We start from the raw sequence: 25122 nt of genomic DNA, 5'->3' as shown, positions 1-25122 counted from the left end.
TAACAACATTGTACCTTATATTAATCAGTGACTATCTGTATGATAGTTGTAACTTTAGATATACAATTTATTGAATTCCAAGATTTAGTTAGCGAATATATTGCTTAACTGAAGAAGTAAGTTTCTCCTCTCTGTTCTGAATAACAGGACATTGTAAGCTCAAAAAGTGTAAAAATCTTTAACATTATGCTGTTGCATCTTTCCCATGGAATTTCCTATGGCAAGTGATTGGCACTGGGTTGAGGGATGGTCATGATATGTCAGTGAGGAAAGATAACTAGTATTTTTCTTAAATGTATACCAAGGTGGCCATCTACTAAGAAAGAACTGTAACAATTATACCTTTAGCTCAGCTGTTTTGATTAGTCATTGACCAGAGGAAACAAAATACAAAGAAATTGGTTTCCTAATTGCCTGTAATGTGTTTTCTCATGCACAAGCACCTACAGATTCTTTACTTTTCCACCTAGGGGGAATCGGGAAGACCCGGAAGATCTGGAGAGCGAGGATTGCCTGGGCCTCCAGTAAGTCTTTAGAATCCAATAAATCAACTGGAACAATGCACAATTACCTTAGCTTGTAAAGTGTTATACAGTTAGGAGTAAAACTCATTTTATTACTAGATTGCGAGTCTGTGTACAGCTTTATTAATAATATTTATATTAATTATGTTTAGGGTATCAAGGGTCCTGCTGGCATGCCTGGCTTCCCCGGGATAAAAGGACATAGAGTAAGTAGAGTTTTTAAATTGTCTATAATCTGTCCCATTTGTCTGTCTTTCCTTATCTAACCAAGTTCATTGGAAAATTCAGTATGTCTCCCAAATAGCTGGTTCCGAGACCAATAACCTGTTACTCCAAAAAGTGTTGATGTCTTAATACCACTGAACTCATATTAATCTTTGAATAGGTGCACAATATTTTCATAGAAAAATAAAAGTCTATCAACTTTATATTTTTAACCAACCATTTTTTCTACACAAAGTGATAGAGTATGGGAATCCTTCAAGAAGTATAATTTAACATTCATATCACCACTATCAGAAAAAAATAGACATATTTTGTCAAGAATTCTGGGTGTTTATTGAATCTAGCACCTATTTCCATGCTAAAACTTTAAGCGGATTTAACCAACGGACCCAAAATATAGCAACTTAATAGATGTAAACTGAAGTCTGACGTTTCTCACTCAATAAATCAAGGGATTTTTCACTTGAGCTGAGTTATACTCTCCAATTAGTACATATCTTTGTGCTATTAAAAATGTCAAATGTCTTCAACCCGTTGAAAACCATTTTACAATATGTAAGTCAATGTTTAAAGATTTGCTAGGGGTAAGAACTACTAATTAAATGTTGAATGCAATGGATGCAGAGAGCAATCTGGATCACTAACACGTGTTAATGGATTGGACTCCTTTCATGTGCTCCGTAGGGCTTTGATGGGCGAAATGGAGAAAAGGGTGAAACTGGTGCTCCTGGATTAAAGGTAAATCCCAAAAGAAGAATGTTTCCTTACGTTGGCTACTTGAAAAATTGTATAGCTATGCCTAAGACTCATGTTTTTGAGTTTAGCTTTTTTCCTGAGATTTACCTGAATTTGTCCTGTGGATGATGAAAAATTATAATTAAGGTCTTATATTCAAGTTTTCAGGAGGTAAATCAAAGTGCTCAGGTTAGAAATTACTGAACATCCTAGGGTGGCTCCAAGAACATGTCTGTTTAGTTCTCAAGCTTTTAAAGTCCAGAAATTGAGATTTCTGATAAATTGCTAACCAGCATCTGATTTATTAAAAGGTACCTTTTCCTTAGATCTTAGAACAGTTTCTTCATAATATGCTGTACTTAAAGATGTATAAAATAGAGTTGACTACATAGAATAATGTCATATCTCATTTCTCTAGGGTGAAAATGGTCTTCCTGGTGAAAATGGATCTCCTGGACCAATGGTAATTACCCTGATCATATAATTTTCAGTTTAGCTACTAACCGCCTCACAGTCAGTAGTGTGTACAGACTTTCAAGTAAACCCATCCTGTTCATTTTGCTCTGCAGGGTCCCAGAGGGAGTCCTGGTGAAAGAGGACGGCCGGGGCTTCCTGGAGCTGCAGTAAGTGTGTGCTCACTGAGGCCAGCCCCTGAGCACCCCCCAGGGGCAAATACGAGCCTCCTCCTTGCCAGAGTCCCCGGCTGTGGAAGTCACCCCACAATGTTGTTTCTATAACATCATGCTCAAAGTCACAGTCATTCGATTTCTACTAGAACTACAAGGGAAAGAATAAATATTTTATAATTAGTATCTCTACTTAGGGGCTTTATTTTTAAAATCTGTGTGTGATTGGAGCAATGTGAGTTTTAATCGACTCGATGGCCACGAGCCTTTTGATTTAGTGCCAGATATTCACGTTCAGTTCTTTGAAAGACAAGACTCGAATCCTCACATAGAAAACGTGGCTGACTAGATCAGCATTTTAACAAGTTATCTATAAACACCTGAACTTAGTAAGCAGATTTAAATATGCTTCAGGGCATTTTAATTTAATTGAGTCAAAATTTTAGTCAGAATCTTAACTGTGACAAGTCGTTCCAAATTAGGAAATACTTGACACAAACTTCTCTTTTTAGGGGTCTCGAGGCAATGACGGTGCTCGGGGTAGTGATGGCCAACCAGTAAGTAACATTCTATCAGCTGGGCTTTGCTCCAGGTTAAGGAGAGCTAGCGTATGCACTGTGGTGTGCTTTGTGTGTGTGTGTGTGTGTGTGTGTGTGTCCATTTCTGTGTTCGCTCTCTCTAGATACATAGCTATATTAATTTTGTTCTAGAACCAATATCCAACAATGCCAACATATACCTGATTGCAATTGACACAGAACTCATAAACAAATCTAGATCAGATACTCCTTAATAGACTCAACACATTGTTAGCACTTGTGTACTGCTCCCAATGCCAGTTAATACCCGATATTGGGTAAGACAATTAAATATTGACTGTAATCCTGTGAAAAATAATAATGTGATCCTTATTTTAAAGAAGAGAGCACAACAGCTCAGATTACCTGGAAAAATTACAGAATGAAACAAAAAGGAGAATTCTGATTTTCTAACTTTAGATTTCACTCTTCATTTCTCTGAACATTGTGAGTCAGAACGGTCTTGATGGCAGTGAGTTTGGTTTGAGTTGGTTGGTCGTGTGAGAGAAAGGCATGGGAGTTTGCTTCTGAACAAGATTACAGACATGGAAACACTATTGGACAGTCCCAATCTGTCCTATGGGTTGCTATGAGTCAAGATCAACTTGCTGGCTTTAGGTTTGAGTATTCTGTATAATTAATTTGCAGAAATGTCTTCTATGGTTTTGTAAGGGGTTCCTTACTATTAATTAGTAGTGTTAGCTTTAATGTATTTGATTAAGACCTCTTACAATTGTATTTAACTTTTAGGGGCCCCCTGGTCCTCCTGGAACTGCGGGATTCCCTGGTTCCCCTGGTGCTAAGGTAAATATGCATTCCTAGAAAGATAGAAACCCTAATGTGGCAGTGGTTAAAGTGCTTCTCCAGTAACCTATCAGCCCCTCTGTAGGAAAAAGAGGTGGCAATTGCTCCTGCAGAGATTGTTGTCTTGTCAACCCTATAGAGTAGTTCTGTTCTGTCCTGGTGGATCACGATTAGTGGGGATTGACTGAATAGCAATGAGTTTTGTGTTTGTGTGTGTGTGTTTATAGAAGAATATGAAATATGTGTTGGAGACAACAAAAGAATATTGAGTTGCTTCTTAAAAGTGTTTTTGGTTACCACTTCAAAGAATATCTTTCATCTTAAAAAGCATATTCCTGAGATTAAAGTGGCTTGTTATCCCCAGCACTCAGCCCTCCAGATGGCACTTCTTAGCTCCTCTCTTTATTTTTCCTCTTCCTGGGAAGGGAAGTGGATAAAGTTATACACATTTGAAAGAGCTTCGAAAAGTTCATGGACAAATGGAATTAGAGAATAATGGATTTTTCATGAACCGTTTTGGAAGCCTTTCGGTGTTTGCCGTGTTCGCTGCCTTTGTGATGAACAATCCCTGCTTGACTTCAGCATTTAGTCATATGTTTTAGCCTTTGGGGGCTAGGCTTAACCAGACTTAAGAGTAAATGGCTAAGTGGCAAAAGAAAGTGACTTCTTAGGGTTTTATCTCTTAGGGTGAGGTTGGACCTGCTGGATCTCCTGGTTCCAGTGGTTCTCCTGGACAAAGAGGGGAGCCTGGACCTCAGGGACATGCTGGTGCTCAAGGTCCTCCTGTAAGTAATGAATAAATCACTGCATATGGAAAGAGGTTCTAAACTTATACATGCATATGTTTCAGTTGGTTGAAATTTTCTTCTTGGAAAAAAAAAATGGATTCGTGATCTGCGATGACTTTACCAGATGTGATAAATCCTGACATTCTTAGTAAAAATGCTCACATTTGAAGGTTACACATTTCTAGAACTTAATTCCTATATGGCACGGCGTAAAGTGGAAAATAGATAAATCATCTGACATTTTGGAGAATGTGCCTGAATCAAGTCCCAGTCATAATAATTGAGGGAAGAAACAAGACCAAACTATTTCTTATTACTTAATTACATATGTAGACCACAATAACTCTATTGCCAAAATGTTATGTGGTGTGCTATAGTTGAAAAAAATATCACCTTCTTTCTATAAAGTATCGCATTCCCCAGTGAATGCGTTTTCCCAACATAAAAGCAACTTCAAACAGAGAAATCCTGCTTGTGCTCTCATTGACATACTCCCCTTCTCTCTAGGGTCCCCCTGGGACTAACGGGAGTCCCGGCGGAAAAGGGGAAATGGTAAGCTACCCACACCCCGCAATCCTCTCCCGCATGTCCTCTCAGTTCCTTTGGCACTTTATCTAGCGACAGATTTGTGCTGTTTAAATTAAACAGTCAGAAAAGAAAGCTCAAGTTCGGCTTGTTCGATGTTAATGTTATTGGGTTATTTTTAGGGTCCTGCTGGCATTCCTGGGGCTCCAGGATTAATGGGAGCTCGAGGCCCTCCAGGACCAGCTGGTACTAACGGCATTCCGGGAGTTCGGGGTGGTCCAGTAAGTAGCCTGTTTTTAATTTGTGGGCTAATTCCTACATGACAAATAGAAAGCACTGTCATTTTGCTCCCGTTCTGCTGGATTTAATTGTATTTCACTCAGGGTTTCAACACGAACCCTGTGGTCCTAGGGCTCCTGGTGTTGGTCTAGCCTCCCTGTTGTAAGCCAAAATTTCCTTTCATTCAGGGCGAAGCGGGTAAAAATGGTGCCAAAGGAGAACCGGGACCACGTGGTGAACGGGTAAGTGCTAGCCTACCGGCCATGATCATCTCATAACAAGGAAATAAAATTGGGAAGTAAATGTGTAAAATATGTCATCCAAATGTGCCACCATTTCTTTGTCACCTGCTTAGGGTGAAGCTGGTTCTCCAGGTATCCCAGGGCCTAAGGGTGAAGATGGCAAAGACGGCTCTCCTGGAGAACCTGGTGCAAATGGACTTCCAGGAAATGTGGGAGAAAGGGTACGTCATTCTGGAGGCATCTAAGGAAAATAAAAAGCACTATCGTCCCCATAAACGTTACCATCAACCAACCGCCATTTGTCTTAAGCACCTAAACCCAACTATTTCTTTAAACTTAGAATCTATAACATATCAATGTTTACATTGCCAACCAAGAACTATGGAAAATGCTTTTGACTAAATTACTCGGCTTTCATTATTCCCAGGGTGCCCCTGGATTCCGAGGACCTGCTGGTGCCAATGGCCTTCCCGGAGAAAAGGTAAATAACTCATTTTCTGTTCTCCAAAATGATACTTCTACAAGTGAGCATTGTTTCTATATTTCTCATGAATGAAAACTAATTTCTGAAAGCAATAGACTGGAATTTAGGAAAGTGGCACCCTGTGTTAAACCGATTCCCAGCTCTTGTTCATTTCCTAGCTTTGAAATTAAAATAAATCAATCCCTCAGGCACCTTTAATTTATATACCAACTGGGACACATTTATCTTAGTATCATGCAGGATAGTACAGACTATCTAAACGAAAATGTCTGAAAGCTCTTTGAAAACTTTAAAGTGCTATGCAAAAATGATTTCATATCATTAAAGACATTTGACTTTTTATTTACAGCCATTTATTGATAAACCCACTAATCATTGTGGGGTTTGTTTCTCAAAACAGTTAATAGTCCTCATAGTCCTCTTAAGATTTTTTCCATTATGGTACTATAAGCTAATAGCTAACTGCGATTTTATAGGTAGCATTTCAGCTGCATAACAAACTTACGGAGAAATTAATTTCTTTGCTTTGATATGAACATTGTCAATGCCCAGGTCAATGGAGGATAGCTGAAGCACGTGGCTCCTTGTTTCTCCCCCTAGGGCCCTGCTGGGGAGCGCGGCGGTCCAGGCCCTGCTGGCGCCAGAGGAGTTGCTGGGGAACCTGGCCGGGACGGTCTTCCTGGAGGTCCAGGAATGAGGGTACAGTGGTTCATGCTTCAAGTTGACTCCATTCCTAGAGGAAGCTGACAGTGAATAGAGACGGATCCAAGATAACTGAAGTCAAATTGGCTTTTTTATAAGGCTCAAAACAAATCAAAACTTATTTCAAGAAACCCTACGTTAGAATAGATGAAGGAAGGACAGAGCACTTGACCAAGACACTTGTAAACATTAACCAAAAAAAGTATGTGTGAAAACCTCGAACTTTTTCAGCGTATATATGCTTATTTCGTGAAGACATGATAGTAAATCAACTGACTGCCTTCTTCTACTCAGGGTATGCCCGGAAGTCCAGGAGGCCCAGGCAATGACGGAAAACCAGGCCCTCCAGTAGGTACCTTTTGAAAAATCCCATGTCACACACTCAATGAAACACGAAATGCTTATTGTGACCTATGCCTGAATATGTATTTTGATTCAGGTCTTTAGCAAACTCGTACTAATGTATGTCTTTTCTTATTAGGGAAGTCAAGGTGAAAGTGGTCGACCAGGTCCTCCAGGCCCATCTGGTCCCCGAGGTCAGCCTGGTGTGATGGGTTTCCCAGGTCCTAAAGGAAACGATGTAAGTGTCTTTGTTCATTGCTTAAAATACATAATTATTGGGAAATGGCCTTTAAATTTACACATGGGAATGTAGCTATGTCCCAACTTGGATCTTCACCTCAAGAAGCAGAAAAATATATGAAAATCCATATGTCGTGTGAGAAGAGGGCTAAAGTATTTTTTTCTCCCAACTCTTCAACATTTACAGATAGCTAGCTCTCAAAATGGCCAGTCGTTGAAATCAGATTAATGGCAGCCTGCAATAATAACAGGCTCTAGGAAATCGTTTTTGGTTGGGGATGTATGAGTGTGAAGCAAGCAGTCCAGAGCAGTATTAGTGATTTACTCTCGGAAATTATTAACTATTGGACATTTCCATAGGGTGCTACTGGCAAGAATGGTGAACGGGGTGGCCCTGGAGTACCTGGACCTCAGGTACCTGACTCTCATCCATTTATGTCTCGCCTTCTAAAAGACACACTTTAAATATATAATTCTCTCTCTTATCTTTATTATTTCTGTTTCTCTAACTCTTGTTTTCCTTTAGGGTCCTGCAGGAAAGAATGGTGAAACTGGACCTCAGGGGCCCCCTGGACCTACCGTAAGTTTTTAAATATAGATCATGGGTTTTTTTGTCTGAGATCCAGTGTGGATCGTGAGTTGTCCTCAGGGAAAAAGGCAGACTTCCAGAATTACATTGTTTCAGACACTACATCATTATCATGCACCAAAGCAATTTTGAAACATGCCTACTTAGATAACTAATGAAATGCTCACATGGACGTTGACCTCGTCCATGTCTGTCTTGTATCTCGATCCCAGTCCATGTGGTCCCCCTTCTTCGTGCCATCCCTTTTAAGTCAGCAATGAATGTTAGGCTGCAAGGCAGGCTGCTTAGACTGGACAGGAAAGAGTAGTTCATAGTGGATCCGCTGCTTACATTTTCTTTGCACAGGGGGCGTCTGGTGACAAGGGAGAAGCAGGATCCCCGGGCCCACCTGGACTACAAGTAAGAACTTACTCTTTGCGTATAAATCAGGATCTTGCTTTTATCAGGCAATTAAAGAGTCCCTTTTGATTTCTTTATTTGTTGACTTACTGAAGTGTTCAAATTTTCTGTTACACTCATGTAGTGCCACTTAGCATAAGCTTGATTTTTTTTATTTGCCTTTTATCTTGAATGTAAAGGGCAGGCAATATTAATAGATATATTCCATGCTTATTTCAGAATTGTTGGATGGATGTTATTTCTTTAAAGTACTAGTGAAACTTATACAATATAACATTGTGACATACACTCCCAATTCTAAATCCGTCGTTCCACATGCATTAATTCCATGTTTAATGCAGCCATAGAGAGAACGGAGTAAGATGGGACCCATTTGTGAGCTATGCTTGTCCTATTCCTGTCTTTGGTTTTTGATGAGCATAAACTACCTCTATAGAGGCCACCAGCACCAATTTCTAAATAAGTTGTAGAAACGTTTACCTCGAAGAAGCTTTCCGGTAAGTCATGCTTGGCATGAAGACGCTTGATGATGCTTGGCCCCTGTGATTCTTTGTAGGGCTTGCCTGGTCCTGGAGGCCCTCCCGGAGAAAACGGAAAACCTGGTGAACCCGTAAGTGACCTGCCATTTTTTCAAACCCGGCAATAAGGAAAATGGGTAGCTTTCATTTATCAAGTGTTAATGTTCGCTTTTTCTCTTGCCATGGTCTCTGAGTTTTAACATACAGGGTTGAAATACCCACTTCCAAAATAAAGAAAATACATTTAAATGGCAACTATCATATAGAGCTTTAATTTTTCCACAAAATAAAATGCACAGGGAAAATTATATAGCTTCAATATTTCACTAGTTGTGTGATATGCATATGAATCAAATATGAATTTTGCTGATATTTTCATATCATGAATAACATTCATCTTTTAGGGTCCAAAGGGTGATATCGGTGCACCTGGAACACCAGGAGGCAAGGTAAATGTTCTCGCATCTATTGGCTCATATCCTCAGAGCAGTACAGAGAATTGTATTAGTGATATAGACTTATTGCAACAAACTAACATTCACTTTAGAAAAGCAACATCTTGCAGTGTTTGGTGGTTATACTTAGGGAACCCAAGACAAAGCAATGCATTGCATTTAGGTCATCTAGAAAGGCAGGTTCTGGGATGCCCGTCAGCATCATAGGAGCGACTGTGGTCCTGAAATTCTCAAATAACAACTCATGTCAGTGTACTAATTCTATAAAATAAAACTGTTTGGGTAGAAAAAGCTTTACTCCTGTGAATAGGATGATACTAAACAGTTCAAAGGTAGTTCATAAGTAGGCAGACCAAATATGAATGAACAGTTACTTAATTGGGTTCATCCTTTTGAGTTGCTAGTTTCCAAAACATGGTTAAAATGTTTTAATAACTGTACATATTCCCAAGCTGTTTAAAAATAAACATTGTGAATATAGTTGCCCTCTTCAAAAGGACAGAGATTAAGGAACAATTGTTTTGCATCATTTCTTTCTAGTGCTTTAATTTTTCTAATTCAGATTGTATGTTTTCCTACAACAGGGTGATTCTGGTGCCCCTGGTGAACGTGGAGCTCCTGGACAACCTGGGAACCCCGGAGCTAGAGGTGGAGCTGGCCCCCCTGGTCCTGAAGGAGGAAAGGTAACTCCACAAAATTCAATTAATCTAAATTTTAGAAAAGACATGCCATTTCTTTCTTGTGAATTAATATTTCTCCTTTCATTTTAGGGTCCTGCCGGTCCTGCTGGGCCACCTGGTCCTTCTGGTTCTCCTGGTCTACAAGGGATGCCTGGCGAGAGAGGAGGCCCTGGAGGTGCAGGCCCTAAGGGTGAAAAGGTGCTGACTTGGTTTCTCCTCTTTGTATAACAGCCTTTATAAGTAAAAAAAAAACCCAAACAATCCTAATAGGAAGTTATCAGATTTATTCAGAGTGATTATCAGAATGTGTAATAGACATCACAGCAAGTCTTAAAGTTCGTTACTGTTGGCAGGTGCTGCCAAATGTGCAGGGCTGTAACCTTAGAGCCATGGCAAATTGCTTGGCTGCTGACCAAACGCTGGGCAGTTCCAGCCCATTTACATGGGAGAAAACCCCAGGGATGTGCTCCCTTAAAGACCACACCTTAGGGAAAACTTCTTCTAGGGGGCAGTTCTTCTAGGGGGCAGCTGGATTCGCTCTGAGTCCAACTGCTTTCATTGGTACCCAACAACAACATCATCTTATTACACTGGATTGTGTTTTACAGGGTGAACCAGGCAGCCCTGGTATTGACGGCGCTCCAGGAAAAGATGGTCCAAGGGTAAGTTTTAGCACATTTGCATTGGTGATAAACAGGTCTTATCTTTAACTGTTTTTGTTCTCATTTAAAGTCTTCCTGGAAAATTAAATCACAGTTTACAACCCCTGGGTATTAAGAAGACCGCATGTCTTGATGACCAAAATGCAGGGTTTAACTCTTTCCCTGCCTGTTAATTCTATAGTGACCCAAGAGCGGATTGTGAACCACCAGATTAGAGGCTTAAATCCACCACTCGCTTCTGGGAAGAAAGACAAAGCTATCTGCTCCCACAAAAACTTACAGCCTCAGAAACCCGATCGAAGGCCACCAGACTCAGAACTGACTCTGGCAGTAGGCTGGGTTAGAATGGAAAAATATCAAAATGAGATAAAGGACCAGGCCGTGAGGAGTCTCTAGAATCCAAGAAGGTCAATCCGCTCATTAAGAGAGCTCATTTTCATAGGTACAGTAATCTTGTGGTTTCTCTATACCAAGGAATACTACTTAGCCACAAGAGTCAATGCGCTATCTATGCGTGCACCAATTGTATGAACCTAGAAGGAAGAATTCTTGAGTGCATGCCGGTGAGAGGCGAGATATGACCACCTCAAAAGGATAGACAAAGCCCGATTCCATTCATGTACTATATCATTTTAGAAATGTAGAACACATTTGCGATTTTTAAGTTTTAAGGATGAGAGAATTAAGGAGTGGTTTGATTATAAACTTACTCCACAAAAGAGTTTTGTGATGATTGTACACTTGTATAGCTAGATTGTAGGAGCGGTTTTATAATGCTACTCAACTGAAAAAATTATAGAGACGTACATGCACACACACAGCACACACAAATATATGTGCAACTCATGAAATATGAGGAAACTCTAGGATTATAAAAATGCCTAGTTCTTCATTTGGGGGGTTGTATAAGACAGTATCATAGGTCTTCTCTTGCCATATATTTAAAATGTAATGTGAGCCTATAGCTATTTCAAAACAAGAAGATAAAAGGAAAACAAAGCCACATTTCAATACATTCTATTCTCCTTATCAAATATCTTCTGGGTATGATTATAATAAGGAAACATGATGAGCAAGCCATTTCATACCTACTGTTCTGACTGCAGTTGCCCTAGAGAAATTCATAAATATTCCTGACAATTTAGATGGGTAAAAAAATTACAAGATGCCTAATACTTTATTTATGAATTCTAAGTAAAAATTAATAATGAAAAATCTCCATTTATCAAAATATTTTTAATCATTCAGGAGTAGAACAAATCCCCTTAATTTTCATATCATGTCTTATGTCTCATCTTCTGGAATAGAGAGAAAACAAATAAATCAGTAAATTGCTGCTGAGTCTTATTGTCTTTTAGGAGCATCCTCCTGGAATCCTATATTTACTCTCAGTTCTGTAGTATTTATAGTACAAGTAAAGAGTATGTCATCCAAGCTAAGAGATAAATCATATTTGAAATTAAGTGGATGAAAAGTATATCTTTATAGCCTTGATTAATAAGAAAAATGATACACTTTGTCTTCAAATTTTTTTTTAATTCTATTTTTTTTCAGGGCTCAGTTGGTCCCATTGGTCCCCCTGGCCCCCCCGGACAGAATGGAGATAAGGTGATGCTTGCTACTGTATAGAAATGAAAATAAAATATGGTGATTCTGGATGCCAGGCAGCAGCAACATCAGTTATTCTCCTGCTCTCTTTTCAGGGTGAAGGTGGCGCCCCTGGACTTCCAGGTCCAGCCGGCCCTCGCGGTGGCCCTGTAAGTGCTCAAGACAGTTTCAACCTGTGCTTTACTCCTGTACTAGCAGCAATGACTCTGGCTTCTCTCGTTAGCATTTCTTCATCCAGAGTCCCAATCCTCCGTTGGAGGTACTCTCTTTAGAAACCTTATGACCTGCACGGAAAGGTTAAATTTCTTTTAGACCATATTCACTAAAAAGTATTTTAAGTCAGACTTTCCAATAGAAGTCCTGAAAAATAAAATTTGCATAAATAACATGCATCTGCAAGGAACTGTTTTTTAACCCCTAGGATCTATACCTGTGGTGTCTTCTAGATTTAAATCTCCCTGTCTTCAGTTCTTGAGACTTATGACAGACAAATAGTTAATATTATTTTAATGGATCAATTGCTTCTCAGTGAACTCTTTTTCAAGATTTGAAAAATGCTTGTATATTTAGATGTCATTAAGGGTCTTAACCCTTTACAATGCTCATGCTACTTTTCTTGCCATTGAGCTCACAGTGAGAGACAGACAGACTAAATCGTTTTGGCGTTTTTCACTCCAGATTTTGTAGTCAGGTGGAAACATGCTGTTACATCAGACGATCATCCCTAAGAGCTATCCTGCACATACTAACTGAAGAAAACGGTACTATGATAAATGTCGATCCAGTGACTTAACAGCACATGTTTCCCTGCAGGGTGAGAGAGGTGAGCATGGGCCTCCAGGACCCGCTGGCTTCCCAGGTGCTCCTGTAAGTATGAAGTATCATCTTGTCAAAAAGAAAAGAGAGAGAGAGAGATGTATAATTCTAGACTGTCCCTGAGTCTAGCCACTCATTGCCTGTGAAATTATTTTATTCCTTTGTACTGATTCTTCCTCTTTACACAATGAGGGTAACATGCCTGCCATCGTTTCCTGCCTAGGTAATGAGTCTGAAACAGCACCAGGAGGTTCTGTAGTTATAAAATGACAGTGTAATTAAAATGTGCTCCAAGTCATGTTGTTCTTAAAGGCAGCTGTCCTGCCAACCCTGGCGAGCACAGTACTGACCCTCACGGGGTCACCTGCAGTCCGAATCAGCTGACTTTCCAGCTCATTGGCTTGTGTTTGTTTGTTTCAAATATACAAACTCTGGGGAAACTTTCTTGCTAATCCCCCTCTATTGTGGAAATATTTTGATTACCTCTGTCTCTCCATGTCTTCCCATGGCACGTCCTTGTCTGTGTAGATGAAACACGTTCTGGATTTCGTAGAAAATTAACCAGCCCGGGCTGTCAGCTTACAGGCTGTTGCTCTTTCCGAATGTAGGGGCAGAATGGTGAGCCTGGTTCCAAGGGAGAAAGAGGAGCTCCTGGTGAGAAAGGAGAAGGAGGCCCTCCTGGACTTGCAGGACCCCCTGGAGGTTCTGGGCCTGCTGTAAGTATGGTCTGTCGTTCACCCTGCAAAGGGAAAGCAGTTACGTTCACCAATGATGTGATCATTCTAAATGTGCTCGCTAGAAGACAATCTTCGTAATAACATAGGTCTGGGTTTCTATCTTCAGCCTAGTTGGCTAGACATGAACTTATTCAAGTTATTTTAGCAAATTCTTAAAATTAATTTGTCAAAGGCTGAAAGATTGTTTAGAAATCTTTGTGGACAGTGTAAGATAAGACAAAACAATATATACAAAACAATTATAAATTATCAAGGTCTCATGAGGGAGGGGCGAGCAGGGAGGGAGGGGGAAATGAGGAGCTGATGCCAAGGGCTTAAGTGGAGAGCAAATGTTTTGAGATTGATGAGGGCAACGAATGTGCAAATGTGCTTTACACAATTGATGTATGTAGGGATTGTGATGCAATTGTATGAGTCCCCAATAAAATGATGGTAAATATTGTTTTGTGATAATTACAGAAAAAAATGTTCCCCCTTATATCCCATATAGGGTCCACCTGGTCCTCAAGGTAGCAAAGGGGAACGTGGTAGTCCTGGTGGTCCTGTAAGTATTGATTCTCTTAAACTATTTTTGACAATTACCGATAAACCTCTGTGTAAAACTCTTTTAAATACATTTAGAGGCCTAAAGAAACATATAAAATTGCAAGTACTCTCTGATATATGAAATATATATAAATTCAAAAGGGGACGTAAAAACACAACCTACCCCAAAGAGGAATCCCAGGCCCCCTGGTGGTGTCGTCCTGGCGACTTGGGCTGTGATCTGCAAGATCAGCAGTGTGAAACCACCAGGAGGAAGGTGGGGCTTTACAGTCCTGTAAATAGTGACTGTCTCAGAAATGCAGGGGGCGGTTCCACCCTGTCTTATCGTCTTATAGGATCGCTATGAGTTGGCATCAACTCGGCACTGAGTTTGGTTTTGGAGGGTGGAAGGTAGAATCAGACCCTACCATGTATCTTATATTTATATTTAGTGGATAGTTTGGCTTTTTTTAATGACTAGTTGAGAATTTATGCAAGTTAACCTTTGAAATTCAAAGAAGTATTTTCATTTTTCAGGGTGCTGCAGGCTTCCCTGGTGCTCGTGGTCTTCCCGGGCCTGCTGGTAATAGTGTAAGTGTCATTTCACTTTTGATAATATATTTCAGAAATGGCATTCCTATGTGGATCGAGTGAGAAAGTTGCACACTGATAACGAGCTCTTCAATAAAGTCCTTAAAAATTATTTGAAAGTAGGTAAAAAAAGAAAAGAAAAAATCCATTTCTCTTAAGAAAATAACTAAAAATGTCAATCTATTATCTGTAGGGTAATCCAGGTCCTCCTGGCAACAGCGGTGCTCCAGGCAAGGATGGCCCCCCAGGTCCCCCTGGTAGCAATGGTTCTCCTGGTAATCCCGGAATATCTGGACCAAAAGGTGATGCTGGCCCACCTGGTGAGAAAGGACAACCTGGTAGCCAAGGTCCTCCGGTGAGTAGTTTTATTACTCTATTGATTGATGATATTTATGCTACAATTTCTATAGAGAAAAGTACAGTCATGCAAAGAAGAACTAAGACATTATTATCTGTCACTCTAGGGAGCTCCAGGCCCCCTTGGACTTGCAGGGATTACTGGAGCACGTGGTCTGGCAGGGCCCCCAGGCATGCCAGGTGGTAGGGGAAGTCCTGGTCCACAAGGTGTCAAGGTGAGTACAGCCATTTCCATTGGGTTCTTGTGTCCGTCAGTGCCTTCAGAGATCATTGAACACTACTAAGTATGCGAGGACCATGTTACCCTGTCACATATGCAAATTATACAAAGGATGATCTTTTTCATCAATAGTTCCCTTTTCTCTGAACATGAAAGCCATGCTCATCTTAGTCTTGAAAAGAACATAAATAAATATATTAAAGAAAAAACATCTTGCTATCTCAAACACCACTGTTAGGTAAATTGTGAGCATCCTCCAGTTTGTTAACTGCCTGGGTCAAAGGAGAAAAATTATTATAACTTATTAAACTATAAGTGTCTCTAATGGATTCCACTTACCCATCAACTCAAGTCATTTTGCGTCCTTGATTTTCTTTCCCCGTGGTTACTAAATAACAGTGATTAGCATCTTCAGTATCCATTTAACAAATGAGGTAAGAAAAATCCATTTCTACTAGGGCTTTCACTTTGACACTTTGTTTCAACAAAATATCATATATTTTAATGAATAAAATTTACCATTCTAAACTAGTCAATTCATATGAACATGCTTAGTAAATGGGTGTTCTTGTGCCAGGAAAGCTAATCCTGAGAGACCCCATAAGTCTACAGTACAATGAAAGGGCACCAGGATTGCGTTTCTCACATCTCTGATTATAAAATGTCAACATATACATCTCATATTTGAATGTATTTTACATAAGATAGTCGATCTACTTACTCAAATTTTTGGTGTTTAAAATCACTGGACAAGTGGGAAATACAATTTAATCTCAAAGGAGTTCCTCCAGTAATGGAAAATGTTTTAGGAACAAATTCATTGCAAGTTGAAGAAAGCAAGCTCCCCCCACCCTAGGAACTAACGATATCTGATAATAACATGTAAATTCCATTCTTAAATTAAAACAAAATATACCTTATTCCTTCATGCACAGGGTGAAAATGGGAAACCAGGGCCTAGTGGTCACAATGGAGAACGTGGTCCACCTGGCCCCCAGGGCCTTCCTGGACTGGCCGGGACATCGGGTGAACCTGGAAGAGATGTAAGTCCCAGTTGTCAAGAATTGTCCAACCAGATTAATAGCATTCTGTCATTTACTTAAGCACAGGCTAAGTAGGATATTGATTTCTAAGATTTTGCCACATGCCTTTCTTTGCTGTTAACAGATATTCTTCAATCACACCTTCGAAGAGTCTACTATTTATAGTCATAACTATTTACGGAATGAATGACCATTAGCAGAAAATAATGTGATCACTAGCTAATTAAGGAAACAAATTGTCATAAGGAGTCCCAATTTATGACATTTAGGTGAAAATATTCTGAATATTTTCTTTGATTTCCCCCATCCCAAGCACAAATGATAGATTCCCGTTGTGCGCATAGATCACTGTTTTACGTTTTTGTGACTTATTCCCCACGCCCACCCATGGAGCCCCTCCGGGTCAGGTGTTTTGTTCTTAATCATGCATTCTTCCTCTATTTCTGTCATATCTCAGGCGTATACAGCACACAGAGTTCAATGCGCAGACCTTTGTCACTGTAATAGCTGAGAATTTTCACTCTCAATGATCAATGTTGTTCCCCTCACAACAAGATCACCTTCATCAACAATGCATGATTCAAAGAGTTTGACTTCTTTTTCTCATTCTTTGTTAGGGAAACCCTGGATCAGATGGTCTGCCAGGTCGAGACGGGTCTCCTGGTCCCAAGGTATACCAGCATGTGTACATTTGATCTGTCCAGTCGAATGAAATGAATACTGCGAATCAAACTGATCTTCCCTTTCTGCATTTGCCTACAGGGTGATCGTGGCGAAAATGGTTCTCCTGGTCTCCCTGGCTCTCCTGGCCATCCAGGCCCACCTGGTCCCATTGGTCCAGCTGGAAAGAGTGGTGATAGGGGAGAGAACGTGAGTTCCAAGAGACATCACTTCCCTTGTCTATTTTCTTAGTATAAAGTGGAATAAGTAGAAGATAGAATGTCAGTTATGCTTACCAAAAGAGCTGTTGGCATTGTTGTATCGTTTTTATACTCGTCATTGCTTAGGTAGCTGTGACGAGGAGGAATATATCAGAAGTTTCTGGCTGAAGTATTTTAAGAGTCCGTTACAAAAATCTAAAGCTGTTTTAATCATACCAAGTTTCTATTCAGTGGGTCATGGGAAGGCTGAATAAGAGGTGCTTCAGCGAGTTTCTCTTTAGACTTCAGAGAAATTGCTGTAAAGGAGAAAATAGTTTTAACTTCCAAAAGTAATTTACATATTATTATGCCATGACACCAAAAGATTCAGCTTAAAAACAAAATGTTCATCGATAAATGAGCACCTCTGCGTGAGTGTGTGATTTTGAAAACTTGTTTTGTTTTTAGGGTCCTGCTGGTCCATCCGGTGCTCCAGGCCCTGCTGGTGCCCGCGGTCCCGCTGTGAGTTTTGTTTTCCTGTTCAAACCCATCATAAAGAGTAAGGAGTCTGTAATTCCCGGGCATATTCATAAAGGGGGATGATAAAATATATCACTATGGAACAGAATCTAGACTTGATGATACAGAAACTTGCTGAGGGTCTAAAAACTTCTGTGGACAAGCCTTTCTACCATTACTGATGTCCCCTGCAATCACGAGTCAAAAAGCAAACAACTACAAAGCAATATTGTTCCATGTATACAGCATCTACTAATGTGGCTTTCTAGTCAACCGAATGTTAAAAGGTGGACATGATTTTTACAAATTCCATTTTACTTTTCCTATGCACACGTATGTGTATGACACACGTTTAAAATGTTCCTCTACAGGGTCCTCAGGGTCCACGTGGGGACAAAGGGGAAGCAGGTGAACGGGGCTCCAATGGCATCAAAGGTCACCGAGGATTCCCTGGCAATCCAGGGTCCCCAGGATCTCCGGTAGGTACTTCCCGTTTGCAACCCCCCATGTGTGCATGATAAGCAATGCGTTAGAAAAACGGTGGTATAGTCATTTGCATGTTACAGAGCTTGCAGATCAATTTCCCCCTTCTCAAAGCGAGCGTGTGCTAGAAAAGATGACCAATGGAAGATGGGGCTGTTGTGAAAGAACAGTCGGTCCCAATGGGGGGGGGGGTAGGAAAGAGGAAACCATTTTTCATGGTGATTCCAATGTCTATTGACTTGAGTGTATAGTTTCCTAAACTTAAAAAAAAAATGTTACTCCTATTTACCATTCCTTCCCTTCCAGGGTCCTGCTGGTCATCAAGGTGCGATTGGTAGTCCCGGACCTGCAGGTCCCCGGGTAAGTCCCACAGAAGGTCCAGACTTTACACCCATTTGTCCAGTTGGAAGATATGCTAGCACTGAGACATCATGATATTTTCCTAGGGACCCATGGGACCCAGTGGTGCCCCTGGCAAAGATGGAACAAGTGGACATCCAGGTCCTATTGGACCACCAGGACCTCGGGGTAACAGAGGTGAAAGGGGGTCAGAGGTAAGCTATCCCCTAAATATGTGTATTTAATTTGCTAGTATTTCCAAATGTGCAAACACAGCAGTGTTCAGTATTTTAAAAATTGTGATAGTGAGTTCCTCAGAATACAATCACCTGATTTGATGTAGAGAATGATGATTGACCACTCTGGGACTTTCTCTATTGCACTGTGACAATAGACAGAAATAGATATATAAATATAACTGTAAATAATAATATAAAGTTTTTTTAAAGCTATTTATATATATATATATATATATATATATATATATATATATATATATATATATATAACTCTTAATTTAACAACATAATGGTCGGTACTAACATATATTTAGTTTTTAAAAACTTTTTATTAGCACTAACAGTTATATTACATTAAATTAGAGGAATAATTTCTCAATTAACTAAGTGAACTATACCAACCTTGATCTCACAAATGCTGGAATCAGAATTGCAATGCTCTGTATTTATTTAGTATATTTTACCTCTCAAACTCAACTTACTGCCACTGTGTCAATTTTAACTCATAGCGACCTTATAGGACAGAGTAGAAGTACTCCTTTGACTTTCCAGACTTTAAGTCTTTACAGGAGTAGACAGCTTCATTTTCCCACCGCACATCCACTGGTGGATTTGAACCACTGTCTTGGTGGTTGGCAGCTCAGGTGGACCTCACTGTGCCACCCTTCAAACACCCATGATTCCTATTAAGCTACTGACGCTTTCACCCCTAGCACGTTCCTATCTCCCCCTGCGGCGGAGGTGAAATACAAACTAGCGACCCCAGTTACACAGTTAGCAACCAAAACACAAATGAACAGATCAAAATGCAAAGGTAGAACCAGGCTCACGAATTGTTTGTTCGCATCTTTGATGCAAAAGGAACACATGATAAGACAGCAGTTCTCAACCTGTGGGTCATGACCCCTTTGGGGGTCCAACAACCCTTTCAGGGGGGTTGCCTGATTCATAACAGTAGCAAAATTACAGGTATGAAGTAGCAACGAAACTAATTTTATGGTTGGGGGTCACCACACATGAGGAACTGTATGAAAGGGCCACGGCATTAGGAAGGTTGAGAACCACTGTGCTAGAATAAAACTTGTGGTCTAATATGTAATTTCATGGTAATTAGTTGTAGTCATTGAAAACTGATTATGTGATCACATAAAATCTCAAAGGAAATAATTTCGCACAACATTTGTAATTCATTTTCTTGGGATAATAAGATGTTCTTCTGGGGGAGACAAAGTAAATGCACCTCAGTCATGCATGTTCTTCTGCATCCAAGGGCTCCCCAGGCCACCCTGGACAACCCGGCCCTCCCGGACCCCCCGGGGCCCCTGGTCCATGCTGTGGTGGCAGTGCCTCCCTCAGTAGTGGTGGATTAGAGAAGTCTCTCGGCTTTGCGCCCTATTATGGAGATGATCCAATGGACTTCAAAATCAACACCGAAGAGATTATGTCTTCACTGAAATCTGTGAACGGGCAGATAGAAAACCTCATTAGCCCAGACGGCTCTCGTAAAAACCCGGCTCGGAACTGCAGAGACCTGAATTTCTGTCATCCTGAACTGAAGAGCGGTAGGTGGGGGAGTCTTTTGTGCTCATGGCCCCAGCGTTACAGAGAGCTGCTTATAGTGCAAACTGGGGAGAAGAGGACTTTCACTGGAAGTGGAAAGTATTTTACAGCAGATAAAATACCTAAAATGTTCATTGAATTGACACTGCTTGGTATCGTAAGACAAAGCCAGCTTTGCAGGGAAACTTAAAATATAACACAGCTAACTTAAGCACTACCAATATGGAAGAATTTCCAGATGATTTTGTTCTACTCTTAACACAACTCAGTTTGGTATGCATCTGAAGATCCTCACAAAGATGCATGACTGACAAAACAGCCTATATGGTCAATGTTCTCAGGATTGCATACAGGTCTCTAATCTAAAGCCAATGCCCAATACAAATTTTGATCTAAAATATATGTCCTTCTAAATTAAAATTTTTTTAATTTCAGTGAATATTGTATAGCATTAGGTAGACTAGTGTAACCGTCTAGAGGTTTGCAAACAGCTGCTTCATTCTACCTGCAAGGCAAAATTATTTCAGAATTTAAAATGCCTTCCCAGGGAGCATTGCAAGGAAGTCTGGAAGTTGAAATTGGGAACATCATTACATATAAAAACTTCATAGTAGACTTTTGTAATAAATATGTATTAGACACCTCATTTACATTAAGTAAATATTTGATTTTAATTAAAAATTGAAAGCAAATACAATATGCCACTCAAAATGTTTTGACTTAATATATCATTATTGTTCAAAGGCAAAATGTTATTTTTATGCTTTCTAGTGATTATAGTGTGTGTTTTTATTTTACCAATTTGATCTAAAACCATTCCTGTATAATGATATAATATAATATACACATAAATAAATGCAAGTATATTAGAAGTCAACTTAGTGAATGCCTTAGCACCTATACAAAGTTATTCTGATCTAAATTTTATTACCGGATTTTGTAACTAATACCCATTTTCCATTTTTTGTGACAATTCAGGAGAATATTGGATTGATCCTAACCAAGGATGTAAGTTGGATGCGATCAAAGTATTCTGTAATATGGAAACTGGGGAAACGTGCATCCATGCCAGTCCTATGAAAATTCCAAATAAGAACTGGTGGACAGATTCCGGTGCTGAGAAGAAGTACGTTTGGTTTGGAGAGTCCATGAGCGGTGGTTTTCAGGTGAGAAACAACATACCATTTACACCACCTCATCCTGACTTACCTTTGTTTACTCCTACTGCTTGCTCATCAAAAACCCAACTTAATAAATAGAAGAGCCATGTGATTATATATAAAAGTATAGGTGTCTATACTTTAATAACACACCTGTTGTTGAGAGCTGAGCTAGATTGACTTATACTTTGTTTTCAAACAACTTTCTTTCAATTCTCAAAGCCTATCTACTCTTACATGATACTGTCCACATGCAATTAAAATACAGCTGTATAAAATTGTCATGTATAATGTATATGGGAAATCTATGTTCCAATGGCCATGCCAACAGCTCACGAATGCCCTACATGCAGGTACAACTAAAACGTTTGATCACTTTTCTGTGTTTCCTATCACAGTTCAGCTATGGCAATCCTGAACTTCCTGAAGACATACTGGACGTCCAGCTTTCATTCCTCCGCCTTCTCTCCAGCCGGGCTTCCCAGAACATCACATATCACTGCAAAAATAGCATCGCTTACATGGACCATGCCAGCGGGAATGTCAAGAAAGCCCTGAAGCTCATGGGGTCTAACGAGGGTGAATTTAAGGCTGAAGGAAATAGCAAATTCACCTACACAGTTCTGGAGGATGGTTGCACTGTAAGTAACAACATTTATGTAAACTTAGTTCATACTGAGCTTAGCATTTGTATGCTTGTCACAAGAAGTATTTTGAAAAGAAATAGAAATAAAAGGGGGTACTACATATGGCATTTGGTGTGAGCGATATAGAACCAATGTTGGGATGTTTAGTATCACAAGGACTGAACAATAGATCTTCAACATTGGTTACTCACTAATGTTTTAAGATTCAGCTGTCTAGGAGAAAATAAAACATATACAAATATGAATAAAAATTCCATCCAAGTTTCCTAGGGTTAAGAAGCCCCTCCAACGTTATGAGTAAAATTAGTCAATCATAGCAGGACAAATATTTCATGAGAGCATTTCACTAAAAGAAAAATCAAGATGAAGCTTTTCCTAGAAAAAGCAATAAATGTTAATGGGGACCAAGACTGGGTGGCAAGGGAGGACGGAGGAAACAACAGGCTAGAGCAGAGGTCAAGAAACTTTGAGACAGAAAAGCCAACCAATCCTGTTCCTCACAGCAATTTAAAAATTACTAGAGAATCAGCAATATATTTTTAGCAACATATGAAATCCCATTATCTAAATAATATCATTTAAATTTTTCAATTTTACTTCAGAGCCATATGAACGTACGGAAAGACCGCACATGGTTTTAGAGCACCGTTTTGTGACTCCTGGCTAGAAGGTAGACAGGTTTAACTCTGAGGAAGAGACAATGGTATCTTTCAGGAGGGAGAATTTTTAAAAAGGGAGGAGTGTTGGTCCGGAGGAAAAAAAACGAAAAAACTCCAGACCTTCTGTAGAATCCGTAGATGTCTTTGAGGACCAGACTTGAATTTTGCTCTTTTCTGAGGATTAAGTATTACTCTGTACTATCATGTGCTCCACATGAGAAACTTGAAAATGTAGAAAACATACGTTCATGGAATGAGCAATACTTTTGTTTTTATTAGGTTCTTAATCCTTGATTATGATTACTCAACATAGCATTCCACTGAAGTCATAAGGATAGAGTTTCTGACTGAATAGCTCTCCTTCACCTATCAGGACACGCTTCCAAGTGAAAACCAGTTGATATGAAAGGAATTTAAATTAATCATATAAATTGTATTATATAATTTGAATAGACTCCATCTGAAATTTGATATAAAATTTTTAAGTAAATCAACATTTCAAATTAATTAACATTTAGTTTTAGAGATTAAATTCATATCTATCATCTGTTATTTATGTCCATAAGACAAACATATCTAATATTTGAAATTCCATTGTGAGGGAACAATTTACTCCTTGGTAAACTGACTCTATTCTCAGTAATAATGAGAAAATTTAATATTTACAAAAATAGCCTACCCTATGTTGATTACCCTGCTGATTAAATATGCCACATAGTCTTTTAATTAAAAAACATGGTTTACCATCTTGAAAGACTCGACAGCGTTCAATACCTGAATGGAAGATACCCAAAGCCCCATGTCCTTGAGTGCATTCCAACCCATCATGAGCCTACTTAGCGTTTCCAAAGCTGTACATTTTCACTGGTGCAGATGGACGCGTCTGTACTGTGTAGAGAGATGGGTGGATTTGAATTGCCAACCTCACAAGATAGACATGGCAAACGGGCAACTTCCCTAAAGCAGCATGTCAAAAACAAAACAAAACAAAAAAAACTTGCATTGTCAGTGAAACTGTCTAAACAATTGTGAAATGATCACTTACATTGTTTGCTCTTTTTACAGAAACACACTGGGGAATGGGGCAAGACAGTCTTCGAATACCGAACGCGCAAGGCTATGAGACTACCTATTATAGACATCGCACCCTATGATATTGGTGGTCCTGATCAAGAGTTCGGTGCGGACGTTGGCCCTGTTTGCTTTTTATAACTAAGCTCTCTCTGAAAACCCAGCAAAAAGTTTCACACTCCATGTGTTCCTCTTGTTCTAATCTTGTCAACCAGTACAAGTGACCAACTAAATTCCAGTTATTTATTTCCAAATTTGGGGGAAAATTATAATTTGAGAAATAATGATTTTTTTTGCTGTTCCATCAAATACAATTCAAATGTGTTTTTTCTATTTTTTTACCAACTCCCATTTCAAAATGTCTCAATGGTGCTATAATAAATAAACTTCAACCCTCTTACAAGAACACTGTGTTGCATTATTTGCATCCTAGTCCATCTACAGAGCAATGACTACACTCCCATTGAAACACCACCATTCTTTCTGAATGGTCAAGCATGAAATCAGTAAAGACCTCCCTGTTTCAACTACCTCATCCTGATCATAAGCACAGATGAATTCTGAGTCCTGAAGATGAAAAAAAATTATACTAGTTGGTGAAACTTATGAATTTCATTGACTTGTGCCCTAAAACACTGGTAGGGAAAAATTCGAGGGTAATGCAAGGATCTAAATAAATATTTGAAAGCCACCGTGATTTTAATCTTGGGTATCAAATGCTTGTCACGGTGCTTCTCTCTCTTCCTGTCAATTGCTCAGTAGGATTACCAATATTTAGGAAAACTTTAAAGACACATGTTATGGTGCTACTTAATGTACTTTCTCCTTTAAAACTCAAGGTTTGAATTGTTGACTTACATTCAAAAAAAGGTGCACACATCTGTTCAGGTGTCCTGTCCAAAAGACTGATTTGCATATCACTTCAGGGTATTCTCCCTTCATTTTGCAAAAGTCAACAACAACAACAACAACAACAACAACAGCAATAAAACAAATTATGGGCCTGCTTTTGTCACAAAAACATGGAGAATGTGCTGACATTTGACTTTGTAAGCTTGTATGTGGTTGTTGATCTTTTTTTTCTTAAAGACACCCATAATAAAATATCATCATAAAATACTTCTGTTTTTTGTGACTTTTCATAAATTTAAAAAATGCATGTCTTTTCTCAAGTATGTTAGCAGTGTTCTTGACGATCACATTGGATTATAATTTTTGAGCTTTTTAATCATGGCTGTAGGGGTCATAACCTGTGTTCAGTCAGATAATACTCAGTAGAGAGCCCTGAAGA

At 39.4% G+C, this 25122-nt stretch overlaps 1 protein-coding gene across 2 annotated transcripts in view; it reads left to right on the top strand.

The window, feature by feature from the left end:
* The window catches only part of COL3A1 (collagen type III alpha 1 chain), a 41000-nt gene extending 16189 nt beyond the window's left edge, over nucleotides 1–24811 (top strand). For both annotated transcript variants that reach the window (XM_075529397.1, XM_075529396.1), the window contains exons 9-51: nucleotides 471–524; nucleotides 677–730; nucleotides 1434–1487; nucleotides 1903–1947; nucleotides 2054–2107; nucleotides 2623–2667; nucleotides 3439–3492; nucleotides 4179–4277; nucleotides 4788–4832; nucleotides 4988–5086; nucleotides 5273–5326; nucleotides 5440–5547; nucleotides 5754–5807; nucleotides 6411–6509; nucleotides 6807–6860; nucleotides 6994–7092; nucleotides 7455–7508; nucleotides 7621–7674; nucleotides 8029–8082; nucleotides 8639–8692; nucleotides 9005–9049; nucleotides 9640–9738; nucleotides 9826–9933; nucleotides 10344–10397; nucleotides 11952–12005; nucleotides 12101–12154; nucleotides 12819–12872; nucleotides 13430–13537; nucleotides 14049–14102; nucleotides 14621–14674; nucleotides 14868–15029; nucleotides 15139–15246; nucleotides 16187–16294; nucleotides 16912–16965; nucleotides 17057–17164; nucleotides 17623–17676; nucleotides 18045–18152; nucleotides 18463–18516; nucleotides 18603–18710; nucleotides 20005–20296; nucleotides 21273–21460; nucleotides 21853–22095; nucleotides 23826–24811. In XM_075529397.1, the coding sequence (XP_075385512.1) occupies nucleotides 471–524; nucleotides 677–730; nucleotides 1434–1487; nucleotides 1903–1947; nucleotides 2054–2107; nucleotides 2623–2667; nucleotides 3439–3492; nucleotides 4179–4277; nucleotides 4788–4832; nucleotides 4988–5086; nucleotides 5273–5326; nucleotides 5440–5547; nucleotides 5754–5807; nucleotides 6411–6509; nucleotides 6807–6860; nucleotides 6994–7092; nucleotides 7455–7508; nucleotides 7621–7674; nucleotides 8029–8082; nucleotides 8639–8692; nucleotides 9005–9049; nucleotides 9640–9738; nucleotides 9826–9933; nucleotides 10344–10397; nucleotides 11952–12005; nucleotides 12101–12154; nucleotides 12819–12872; nucleotides 13430–13537; nucleotides 14049–14102; nucleotides 14621–14674; nucleotides 14868–15029; nucleotides 15139–15246; nucleotides 16187–16294; nucleotides 16912–16965; nucleotides 17057–17164; nucleotides 17623–17676; nucleotides 18045–18152; nucleotides 18463–18516; nucleotides 18603–18710; nucleotides 20005–20296; nucleotides 21273–21460; nucleotides 21853–22095; nucleotides 23826–23972 (3705 nt within the window). In that variant the 3' untranslated portion in view covers nucleotides 23973–24811. The remainder of the gene's footprint in view (nucleotides 1–470; nucleotides 525–676; nucleotides 731–1433; nucleotides 1488–1902; nucleotides 1948–2053; nucleotides 2108–2622; nucleotides 2668–3438; nucleotides 3493–4178; nucleotides 4278–4787; nucleotides 4833–4987; nucleotides 5087–5272; nucleotides 5327–5439; nucleotides 5548–5753; nucleotides 5808–6410; nucleotides 6510–6806; nucleotides 6861–6993; nucleotides 7093–7454; nucleotides 7509–7620; nucleotides 7675–8028; nucleotides 8083–8638; nucleotides 8693–9004; nucleotides 9050–9639; nucleotides 9739–9825; nucleotides 9934–10343; nucleotides 10398–11951; nucleotides 12006–12100; nucleotides 12155–12818; nucleotides 12873–13429; nucleotides 13538–14048; nucleotides 14103–14620; nucleotides 14675–14867; nucleotides 15030–15138; nucleotides 15247–16186; nucleotides 16295–16911; nucleotides 16966–17056; nucleotides 17165–17622; nucleotides 17677–18044; nucleotides 18153–18462; nucleotides 18517–18602; nucleotides 18711–20004; nucleotides 20297–21272; nucleotides 21461–21852; nucleotides 22096–23825) is intronic.
* The last annotated feature ends 311 nt before the right edge of the window (nucleotides 24812–25122 follow it).

This window comes from Tenrec ecaudatus, chromosome 13 (genome assembly GCF_050624435.1).
Source record: "Tenrec ecaudatus isolate mTenEca1 chromosome 13, mTenEca1.hap1, whole genome shotgun sequence".
NCBI lineage: Eukaryota > Metazoa > Chordata > Mammalia > Afrosoricida > Tenrecidae > Tenrec > Tenrec ecaudatus.
Note: the sequence above shows the minus strand (reverse complement) of the source record. Positions and strands in the feature narration are given on the sequence as shown.